This window comes from Myotis brandtii, unplaced genomic scaffold (assembly GCF_000412655.1).
Source record: "Myotis brandtii unplaced genomic scaffold, ASM41265v1 scaffold407, whole genome shotgun sequence".
Taxonomy (NCBI): Eukaryota; Metazoa; Chordata; class Mammalia; order Chiroptera; family Vespertilionidae; genus Myotis; species Myotis brandtii.
In genome coordinates, this window is record NW_005365639.1 from 538,812 (window position 1) to 551,501 (window position 12,690).

The window sequence follows — 12,690 nt, forward strand, 5'->3', positions numbered from 1 at the left end:
GGCGCTCCAACCCCCTGATCGGCCCTGCTCTGTGTGTGACATGGTAGAGCCATAACCTCTCCATCGGCCCTGCCCCGAGTGTGACAGTGGTGGCGCCCCAACCCCCTGATCGGCCCTGCTCTGTGTGTGACATGGTAGAGCCATAACCTCTCCATCGGCCCTGCCCCGAGTGTGACAGTGGTGGCGCCCCAACCCCCTGATCGGCCCTGCTCTGTGTGTGACATGGTAGAGCCATAACCTCTCCATCGGCCCTGCCCCGAGTGTGACAGTGGTGGCGCCCCAACCCCCTGATCGGCCCTGCTCTGTGGGTGATAGAGGGTGGCGCCCCAACCCCCCTCCACGGGCCTTGCTCTGTGTGTGACAGGGTAGAGCCATAACCTCCCCATTGGCCCTTCCCTGAGTGTGACAGGGTGCAGCGCCCCAACCCCCTGATCTGCCCTGCTCTGTGTGTGACAGGGGGCGGTGCCCCAACTCCCCTATCGGCCCTACTCTGTGAGTGACAGCGGGGAGCTCCTCAACCCCCTGATTGGCCCTGCTCTGTGCATGACAGGGGGCGGCGCCCCAACTCCCCAATCGGCCCTGCTCTGGGCCTGACCAGGGGCTGCACCTAGGGATTGGGCCTGCCCTCTGCCACCCGGGAGCAGGCCTAAGCCAGCAGGTCGTTATCTCCCGAGGGGTCCCAGACTGCGAGAGGGCACAGGCCGGGCTGGGGACCTCACCCCCCCCGAGTGCACAAATTTTTGTGCACCGAGCCTCTAGTCTACAATAAAAGAGAAAGATGCAAATTGACCATACCTTCACGACGCCCACCAGCCAATCAGGAGTGAGTATGCAAATTAACCCAACAAAGATGGTGAGTTAATTTGCATATGCTGGCGCCGAGTGGCCGGGGCGGTGCTGGACGCTTGTGTCATCTCCATGGCGACAACACAGGCATTCCGCACCACCCCAGCCGCTCGGGGCCTCTGGGCAGTGTGGGAAGGCAGAAAGGCAGCTCCGGGCTGGAGCGAAGGCGGTGCCAGCAGCCAGGGGAAGGAAGGCCCATTCTTGCACGAATCTTCGTGCATCGGGCCTCTAGTATACAAGAATAAACTAAAAAATGCTGGGTAGCAATATTTATAGCAGACAAAATAGTCTTTAAAACAAAGGCTATGAGAAGAGACAAAGGATATTTGATAATGATAAAGCAATCAACCCAACAAGAATGTAAGACTCAAAACCATAAAACTTTTTAAGAAAACTAGGCAGTAAACTCTCTGACATTGCTTTTAGTAATATTTTTTTTGGATATGACTCCTTGGGCAAGGAAAATAAACAAATGGGATTATGTCAAACTAAAAAATTTTTGCACAGCAGAGGAAACCATCAACAAAATGAAAATACAATCTACTGAATGGGAGAAGATATTCACCAATGATATACCCAATAAGATGTTAATATTCAAAATATCTAAAAAACTTGTACAACTTAACACTAAAAAGATGAACAATCTGATTAAAAAATGGGCAGAGACCTGAATAGACATTTCTCTAAAGAGGACATACAAATGGCCAATAGATATATGAAAAGATGCTCAATGTCAAGCATCATCAGAGAGATTCAAATTAAAACCACAATGAGATAGTACAACACGTGTCAGAATGGCTATCATCAATAAATCAAAAAACAACAAGCATTGGGGAAAATGTGAAGAAGTGAACCCTCGTACACTGTGATGGGAATACAGATTGGTAAGCCACTATGAAGAATAGTTTGAAGTTTCCTCCAAAAAATTAAAAACAGAATTACCATATGACCCACTAGTTTGACTTCTGGGTACTTACCTGATGAAATCCAAAACACTAATTTAAAAAGATATATGCATCCCTAAGTTCATTGCAGCATTATTTACAACAGTCAAGATATGGAAACAATCTAAGTGTCCATTGATAGACAAATGGTTAAAGAATATATGGTACGTATATGCAATGGAATATTACTTGGCCATAAAAAAGAATGAAATCTTACCATATGCAACAACATGGATGGATAAGGAGGGTATTATGCTATTTGACATAAGTCAGACAAATATGTAGAATTTAAAAAACAAAACAAACGAATAAAGGAAAACAAAAACAGACTTATAGAAACAGGCACCAAAGGGAAGGTTGCCAGAGGGGAGCAGGAGCAGGGAATGGGTGAAAAAGGTGAGGGGATTAAGAAGTACAAATTGGTACTTACAAAATAGTCATGGGTTGTAAAGTACAGCATAGGGAATATAGTTAATGATCCTATATAATAAAAGGGTAATATGCAAATTGACCCTAACTGAGGAAGGACCTGGAACGACCAGTCGCTATGACGCACACTGACCACCAGGGGTAGATGCTCAACACAGGAGCTGCCCCCTGGTGGTCAGTGTGTTCCCACAGGAGGAGCTCCGCTCAGCCACAAGCCAGGCTGACTGCTGGGAGTGCAACGGCGGTGGCAGGAGCCTCTCCTGCCTCTGTGGCAGTGCTAAGCCACTGCCAGACATCTCCCAAGGGCTCCCAGGCTGCCAGAGGGATGTCTGACTGCCAGCTTAGGCCTGCTCCCTGGGGGATCAGGCCTAAGCTGGCAGGTGGACATGCCCTGAGGGATCCCAGACTGCGAGAGGGCGCAGGCCGGGCTGAGGGGACTCCCCCCCGCCCCCACCAGCTCCCGCCACCGAGTGCACGAATTTTCGTGCACTGGGACTCTAGTATTATAATAACTATGTATGGTACCAAGTGTGTACTAGACATATTGGAAAATGACTTCATAAGTTATATAAATATAGGATCACTATGCTGTACACCTGAAACTAATGTAACATTTTATGTCAATATAATTGAAATATTTTCTTTTAAGAAAAAGAAAAGAGATTCATGAAAATGTTTTTAGAAGTACTACAGGCTTGCTTATTTATTTATTTATTTATTTAATTTATTTTTTATTAATCCTCACCCAAGAATATTTTTCCATAGATTTTTGGAGAGAGTGGAAGACAAAGGGAGAGACAGAGAGAGACACATCGATTGGTTGCCTCCTGCATGTGCCCTGACCAGGACTGGAGACAGAGCCACTACAGGCTAAATTTATTTGAATAGCTTATTCATATATTCAATTTTATATTTATTTAATCATTAAAGTCTGAACTGGATACTTCATTTTCATTATACTTTGCAATATCTCATGGAAGACATTAGGTGATGGAGTGTTATTTGTAGATTTGGTGAATCTCAAAGATCTTTGGATTTTTTTCAGAATGTCAACTGTCTATCTTAACTGTTTAATCATTCTCAATACCACAGAAAACAAAGTTAGAAAGACAAGTTACTTGGATTATAAAGCAATTGTGTTTGTGATCTCCTACAGGAACAAATAAGCATGATTCTCTTGATTATGCAAATATTTGGACTTTTTTCCATCTATACTTGGGAAATCTGCTAAAATACCAGTAATAGTATTCAGTTATAGTTATTTATAGGCACGTTCATAAAAAACATCAATCTGCCCTAACCGGTTTGACTCAGTGGATAGAGTGTCGGCCTGTGGACTGAAGGGTCCCAGGTTCGATTCCCGTCAAGGGCATGTACATTGGTTACAGGCACATCCCCAGTAGGAGGTGTGCAGGAGGCAGCTGATCGATGTTTCTCTCTCATCGATGTTTCCAACTCTCTATCCCTCGCCCTTCCTCTCTGTAAAAAATCAATAAAATATATTTTAAAAAAATTGCTCATTGTATTTTTAAAAAGAAAACAAAAAAGACATCAATCCAATGTATTAAGACTATGCAAAAGCCAAATACTAGTAAATATATACCACAGTGTATATTGTTTATGCACTAGGACCTCTTAGTGAAATCTTCCAATGAGCTGAAAAACAAAGTCTATGAACCAAAGTAAGAATGAATTCCTTAACTACATATGACATCTAGCTAGTTAACAGTTTAAAAACATCTGATTTTTCTGCATTTCTAGATTTCTGCAAAACTCGGTAAGTAATTAAATTCATATCATGTATGGCATGTTCCATGCTCTTTAGATGATGAATGTGCTAAAAATGGTAGCTGGTGATTTTAATATCATTACAATATGTACCTTCCTAAAATTATAAAAGTGTATTTTGGTCACATCACTGGCTATATTCAAAAATTCTGATGAAAAGATTATTATATGTACCTTAATTATGGCACTATGTAAAATTAAGGATATCGAGATTATAAATTTGCCTCACTTTTGATGATAGGTTTATTTGTATTCAAAAACTGAAACCTGTGGCCCTGGCTTGTATGGCTCAGTTGGTTGGAGTGTCATCCTATACACTGAAAGGTTGTGGGTTTGATTCCTGGTCAGGGGACATACTTAGGTTGTGGGTTCGATTCCTAGTTGGGGTGTGTACAGAAGACAATCAATCGATGTTTCTCTCACATTGATGTCCCTCCCCCTCTCCCTCCCTTCCTTTTCTTTCCTCTCTTTCTAAAATCAATAAATCATGCCCTCGGGTGAGGATTAAACAAACAAAAACAAAACTGAAATTTGTGTAACTTTGATTGCTTTGAAGTCAAGGACTGTGTAATTCTAATTCTTTCAATTTCCAGCATTTCAATTATATGGTTCAGTATAAAATCAGAGCTCAGTAAGTTCTTATCACTGTTCTAAGGTCTTTTACATGTTTTTGCATGTAGACAGGAGCTGGTTCTACTGTAACATCTGGGGTGGGGATGGGAGTGGGGGCAAAAGGGAAGGGCAGACCCAACCAAGAAGGCTCAACAGTGTGAGTTTTCTCTTTTAAGCTGGGTGGGTGGTGAGTGCACAAGTGTTCATTATATTATTTATTTTCTTATACCTCTTTGCATAATTCATTTTTAAAAGAAAAAAGTGAAACTAAGTATAATATCCATAGCTTTATTTTGCTTCACATAGTGGCAAATACTGGACCATTTACTTCAATATACTTCACCAAAGGTGCAGAGAGAACTCTCTTTCATCACTCAGACTATAGTGTTGGGAAAGCCTAAAAGTAGAAATCAACCTCTCTGCCCTCTCTGATGGTTCTTCTCAGAGACGTCTGTGTTAGAAATTAAACATGGCTTTTAATTGCAAGTGTCATTTTAGCAGAATATGATTGGTTAACAGCAGCAATGTGCCACGCCTCCAAGTGTAACTGAGTAAATTACCTCAATTTCCTGTAACTGCTCCTGATTGGTTGTGTACATCTGCTGAAGAGAATCCTCCAACTCTGTGTTCCGATCCAGTAACGTCTTCCCAAGCTCAGCAGCAAGTTGGAGATCTAGCACGACAAGTGAATAATGCAAATGATCTCACTTCAACATTTTATATAACCCAGTCCATAAAATAAAAATGGACCAAGACCCAACCCAACATAGCAAATTTAAATCTGATCCCGGTAGAAGGTGTAATGGCCCAGAAGGAAAACTGAGTCCTACTTAAGATCCAGTTGAACTGGGGCCCTCTACTTGTAACATGCTCTTATGTACTCCTACTTTTAACTAGTAGATATACTCATTAGTCTAGAAGTGATCAATCAGCATTGTGACTTCTAAAATCGTTATTATTTTCTAACGGACTGGATTTATTCATATCCTAAATACCTACTGTTTTGGAGAGAGCCTCAACCAAAATATAGGCAGATATTTAAATAGTCTCTCTCCATCCTGGCTGGCCTGCTCAGTGGTTAGAGCATGGGCCTGCGCACCGGAAGGTCTCAGGTTCAATTCCTGGTCAAGGGCATGTACCTGGGTTGCAGGTTCAATATCCGTCCCCAGTCGGGGTGTGTGCAGTAGGCAACCAATCAATGTCTCTCTCTCACATAGATGTTCCTCTCTCCTTTCCTCCCTCCCTTTCTCTCTTTCTAAAACCAATGGAAAAAATATATTCATTCCTCAGGTGAGGGTTTAAACACAAACAAACAAACAAACAGTTACTAAAGTTCCTATGAAATCTGGCTGCTGTAAATGTGCACTGTATTACTGCAACTGTCAAAGCAGTTTGTTGTTACAGATCCTGGGACTAAAAATTAAGTAAGTAAAAAAAAAAAAAAAAAAAGAAAAGGGAAAATACATCAATAATATGTATTTCTTCTACTTCTCTTCATGTCCTTCTCCAAGATGAGCAAACCAAACAAGCAGCACAGCAATTGTGAGGTAATTACATGTCAGTAGCTGTTACAGTACTTTGATTTAGCACAGAACCATATTTCTATTTTGAACCTCATTTTTCGACTCTCTTCTTAGGTATATATGCACAATCCCAGAAATAAAAATTAAATGATACCCAAAGGACACTTGTTCTAACATAGGTAACTGAAGTAACTATCTGCATAAACTTCATAGAGAGACCCTTTAATATAGTGGGAAATTAACTCAACTGAGTAGGAAGGTCTGACATCCAGTGCTGACTATCATTTACCAGATAAATACGTTTAAGATGGGGCTTTAAAGGTCCCTTCACTTAGTCTTCTTGTCTAAAGACAATATGATTGTGAAATAAAATGAAATAATACAGAAGGAAGTACTTTACGAACTAAGTGCAATACAAAAGCAAACTCGTACCAGTAGTACTAGTATTGACTCACAAATGACTGTGTTTATCGCTGGGCATCACACTAAGCTTTAGTTATGGAATGGTTAATACAATGAAGTTCCTGCTTTTCTACATTAACGGATGAAGCAAGATAACAAGTAGATAAACCTGCAAACTGTGATAAACACTCTTCATTCATATATGCATGCATACATTCAATAATACCAGTGAGGAACAGAGTGAGGAAGTAACACGGAGTCACTACAGTCAAGCTACTATATTACTGAAATCAGGCCAAAGCTTGAGAAACAATACTATTTTTGTTTTAATTAGCCTGGGAACTTAAACTTTCAAACTTTCCAGTCCTGTCAATGCTTGGATATACATCAAACCTCCAGGTAAAGATGTGATTACCCCTGAAGGATTAAGGAAACAATGTTCACTTATCCAGACTACTGGTCATCCAATCCAGAGGCTAAGAATTTATTTTTTACTATACCAGTAAGAACTCTTCGTTTTTCCTTTGTCTTCGGAGCATTCTGGGTATTGCCTTGTGTTTCTGGTTTGCAAACCCTAAGACATTTTAATAAATCTTTATCATTTATTTCTAGCAATGCCTCTACACTCTTTCAGTTGGTCTGACACCAGATACCATTCTGGATACAGGGGATATAAAGATGAACTTAGCTAAAAAATGCCCTGCCCTCACGAGCTTATATTCTATTGGGAGAAACAGCACAATAAAATATATGATAGCAGGAAGTGCTAATAAAGAGAAAAAATAAAGCTAGGAAGAGTATGAATATGGGAGGCTGAAATTTAATAATGTGACAAGGGTGACAGAATTAAGATATGAAGGAACAGAATAAATGACCCATGTAGATCTATGTAGGTGGCCAACATTCCAGGCAGAGGCAAAACAAGTATAAAGACCCTGGCAGGAAGCATCACTAGAGTTAATAAGGAGGTCAATGAGGCTGGAGCAAAGTGTGTGTAAGGGACAAAGGTGGGGAAGCAACTGACAAGTGGATACTGCAATCATCTGGGTCAGAGATGGTGGCGGCTTGGCTAGGACGGCAGAGATGGAGATGGAGAGAAGGGGTAGGATTCTGGATATGTTTTGAAAATAGAGCTAAAAGGTTGTGTTAACCCATTTGGATGTGGTGTGTGAGAGAAGAAAAAAAAATGGATTTGGTGTAAAAAGGATCTACTTTAGAAAGGAAGGTCACAAGGAAAGGCACCCTGAGGACACGTTTTAGCTAAAGCTTTGAAGGATGAGGACCTCACCAGTAAAAGCCAGAGGCATTGCAACACATGAGAATGTGGCATAGCTGCGATAAAATGCCAGTGGGAAAGAAGCATGAGGGAAAGAGTGGTATGAGATGAAGTTGGAGAAGTAGGCAGGGATCGGGTCATACAAGATTTTATAGGCCATGGCAAAGTTTGACTTTTATTCTAAGTATGATGGAAAGTCATTTTAGTTAATGTCACGAATATATTTATTATGAAAAGGTATTTGTTACAAAAACAGGGACCTGTACTACATGATTTTAAAACTTAACTTGTAGAGGTTGACAAATAAGGTTTACATCTATTCATTACCACCCATATTAAAACTCAACCTAGAATAAGTGGTAACAGAAAAGCAATACATTTTGTCACCTGTTAATGTTCATTCTAGTGCAGAACTAGTGTTCTGCTTGGGTGATTTTCTCTCAATGGGAAATAAAGCAGCAGAATCGACCATTCACCACTCCAGCTCACAGTAAACATTTTACATTTAAGATAAATTAGTGTACTGTTGGTAGACAGGTGTTAAAATAAATTCTCTCATGATTTAAATATTAATAATGCCTATTCATGTACTAAATACTTCAGGTAACAACTCTATGAAATAATATCTTGTATTCACAAGACATAGAACCTTTATGAAAAGCTCAAATCATGTAAGAGACATTCATCTTTATATCTTTTCAAGGTATTTAGGCCAGTTTTTCAGATGAGACAACTTCAAGCACAAAGATACTAACGGACCTGATAAAATCTACAGGAGTCACAGGCAAAACAAACACTTCCATCACCAGATTCTAACTCTCACTCTCATCACCATTCTCCACTTTACTATCCATATCCACACAGTTTTAAGATGACTGACAGTGTGTCCACACTTCTTCAAGGTAGAGAGTACAAACTTTCCTGGACGAGGTACTTAAGCTTTTCACTTGTTTTCACAGATGGCAATGAGAAACTAGAGTGGAGGGACCTAGCTTCTATTACCTGCTCTGTCAAAGACAGTATGTGCAACCTTAGGAAAGCTAATACATTGTTTTCACTAAGTGAAAATGGAACGATGCAAAGCTAAAGATGTCCCAGAAATAATTATTGTGTATCCACAGGGTATGTAATGTGCCTACACAGTGCCACATAGAAGCCTCCACACTGTATTGAAGACGAAGTCTCTCCTGGCCTGTTTTATAGCGGTGAGTAATTCCTCACTGGGAAGGACCAGGGACTCATCAAAGATGCTCTTAACTGGCAGTCAAAACCTGAATCAAGACTAACTTTAGACCACCTTCACCTACTTCCATTCCATTATGAAACCACCTAAACTCTCAATACACAGCCGGGAGCAGCTCTCCTGCTGCTGCAGAAAGGGATGCCAAGTAAAGCACTCTTCCAGTCACCAGTAACCAGAAAAGAACTTGTCCTATCTCAGCCCTTATTTCCAGTTAAACAAAGCCCAATCGGGCTCAGTAACTTCCAGACTCAGTCTCCTACATATTTCATAGGCTGTTTAGGATAGAATCCTGGCAAGACAAGTATCAACAAGAAAGGGTCGTGAAGTGACACTGCAAAGAGGATATTACTTCATCTGTTAGTTTAAGGACATGGGTCTTCTTTTGGTCTTTAAAAAAAGTTCATTTCCTGTCATCTAGCATATGGCTTCCATAACCAAAAGGAGCCAAAGGCTGGCAGTAAGCCCAGGAAGGTTTTCTAAATAATTAGTGGGGCAAATGGGAGAGTATTCAATGTTCTTTACTATTGTTTTTAATTAAGGCACAAAAGAAAAGGAAAGGAAACAGTTTTGAAGCCTGTATGCACCTGTTCATCTATTTTCCAATAAGGATTTTCATTAGAAGGTTGTCTTTTCTAAATCCTGAACTGGCCTCAGCAGCACTAAAAATACCACAGGCTTGAGAACTACAACCTAGCAACACTTTCGTGTTTAATATTCTTTCACTAATCAGTCTTTGCAAGCGATAATAATCCATTTCAACACTGTACACTGTTAGCTTTAAACAGATACTCCACTCAGCCCTATGCCTTAGGCAGAAAAAAATTAGCTCTAGCAGCCATAGTGTATTTTTTAAAGTATCTTTCTTCCAGAAATCAGAAACCTTTAAATTCCACTGCTTTTATATTGTTCTTATTTTCCTCATTTTCAAAATCATATGAGGATAACATATTAACTGTGGTCTACAGCAGTAATTCAATAATATTAAGGCTGAAAGCTTTTCCTATTACAAAGTCAAATGCGTCATTTGGTGATGCTTCTGTGTACCTCCTGTTGCCAATGTTACTATAATTGGGAAGCAAAAAATTTGAATATAAACATCAAGAAAAACGATGATGTCAGTTTTAATGACCCTCCAAACAGTGATTCAGCAAATTACACACCGGGAAAATGTACTCATCTTAAAAAGAAATAGGAATCTTAGGATTCCTTAAAACTAAGATTTCATTTGCTGATCCATGCAATAGAAACCTGAATCCTTATTCTAAGCTTACACAGCTCACCAAACAACAATTATAACAGCAGCTGGTCTGAAGGAAAAGCCAGTCTCTGAAGTCTTTCCACCTTGCTCTCAGGGGCACATTTCAAATAGAAGGCTCCTGCTGTCCCAGAAAGGATCAGACCCGCAGAGATCATTGTCAGTATTCTTCCTGTGCCAACTCAGCCCTCTGACAAAAGACAATCTCTTCATCAAAGTGTTTTGTAAAAGCAAAGGGTTTTCTCCTTTTGCCTCACACAGCTTTACATGTCTCTATAAAGGTATGAACACTAGACCAGAGCCTTCCAAGGCTAGATTTCCCCCCCAGCAATTTTAATTTAAAAAAGAATGCCCCAGCAAACTTTGATACAAAAATTCAATCTATTTAAATAATGCATCTATTGCTAAAGGAAAAAAAAACGTGTAGTTCTGACTTTGAGAACAGGATCTTAAAAAGTTGTTTTAGTAGCTCTCTCCAAACAAGGCTCACTCAATAAAATAATACAAGCAGACCTTGAAGATACTGTGGGTTTGATTCTAGACCACTGTAATGAAGCGAGTATCACAATAAAGTGATTCATACTCTTTTTGCTGGTGGAGGGTCTTGCCTTCCATTGTAAAAAAATGCAACACCACCCTGGCCGGTTTGCTCAGCCTTCTCACCAAAGGGTCACAGGTTCAAGCAAGTCCCAGTCAAGGGCATGCACCTCAGTTGCAGGTTCAATCCCTAACCCTGATGAGGCATGTTTGGGAGGCAACCAATCTATGTCTCTGTCTCTCTCTCTTCCCCTCCACTCTCCCTAAAAATCAATGGAAAAAATATCCTCACTTCTTGGGTGAGGATTAAAAAATAAAAAATAAATAAAAAATGCAAAACCTGTGTAATGCAATACAGTGAAATGCGATAAAACAAGGTCTGCCAGTAGTGAGGATGTTAACAAATGAACAGATGTCTGTACCTGATACAATCCCACTACATTTGTTTATCAATCTGTTTAACAGGACAGATCTGCTGTGCCTGCAGACTTCATTCTTTTACAGGCGATATTCACAAGGTATGATTGTTGGAATTTCACATCCATTCATACCCCACACACTTGGTTATGACATACAGGGTCATGTCAAAGTCCACTATGATAACGGATGTAAAAGTCCTTGGAGAAGCACAGAACAAATTCCAAATGCAAACTGGCACTAAGGTGATTCAGACCTGTGTTCTCGCGGCTTCATTAATTTAACACCTGATGACTTCCTTCTGATCAGAGGTTAAAGAGTCCTACATGTTACCCCAACAAGTTGCATTTGCTTCTCAAGTAGATTGAAATATTACAAATGGCTGCTCCTAACAACCTCCTACAGAAGAAAGTGCAGTATGGACTAAGGTACCTGAGAGAAGAGCCATGAAAACAGTAATCCTGTGTGAGTGTCTCAGATCAGCCCAACAAACATTAAAATCGAGCTTCTATTATGTGCTAAGTATTATGCGAGATTCAAAACAAAACAACGTGCCCCCCCCAGCCTGTACAGATCTATGCTTCTTAAATGCAGAAAAGAAAACTATTTAGCTTTGATTATACAAACTGCGTAGTTTATTAGAAGGAAATCTTGCAATTGCACGTTGGTTGTCACATTTATCCTGGAGAAAGTATCAAACTAGGCCATCAATCCTTATGGGGAATTCTGAAAACAGGTTTGTTAAAATGTAAGACAAATTTATCTTGTGGACATAGAGAATATGATGGTACATGCTGCACTGCAGCCGTCAAATAGCTTCTACTACATAGGCAAGCAGAATGGTGAACTACTTTGATTTAAGTGGCTGCCCACGGCATACTGATTTAAGAAATCACCTTCCCCAAAGAGGTGCTTGTTTTATTTTCCTTTTCTAAGTGTGAGTCATTCTACCCCCCACCCCCCAATTCAATGGTTAACATGAACAAACATCATGATCATTTAATATTCACTAAATGAAATGCTAATTTTCAGTGCAAGTTAAAGCTAAACAAGTTGAATTTACACAGAATTGCAGAAAAGGAAGATGCCTGGGGGAAAAAAAAGTCCCGAGGATTATTCCGTAGAGAGGTTAGGAAAGGTTGCGATGGAGCTTGGAGGGGAACCCTAGCTCCCCAATAACAGTATCTTCTACCTCCACGGCCGTGGGGATTAAATGACACCTGTGCTGAGGGCTAGTCAGTGCCTGGTACACAGAGGTTCTCCAATCGCAAGCTCCTGCTACTAATATGCAAAGAAGGGGGGCCTTCTCGGAGACAACCTTCAGCAAGAAAGCCAAGGCGAGGCGAGAAACGAGAGCCTGTTCAACCAGCCGGCCACGCCTCCGCCGGCTCCGGGACCCGGTGGGCACCCGGTGAACG

The 12,690-nt window shown here is 40.6% G+C and overlaps 1 protein-coding gene across 1 annotated transcript in view; it reads right to left on the minus strand.

Annotated features, from left to right (window-relative positions):
* The window catches only part of CDR2 (cerebellar degeneration-related protein 2, 62kDa), a 37,531-nt gene extending 29,680 nt beyond the window's left edge, over positions 1-7,851 (minus strand). Inside the window, 2 exon segments of the mRNA XM_005873367.2 lie at positions 5,180-5,292; positions 7,833-7,851. Of these exon segments, the coding sequence (XP_005873429.2) occupies positions 5,180-5,292; positions 7,833-7,851 (132 nt within the window).
* Positions 7,852-12,690: the final 4,839 nt, after the last annotated feature.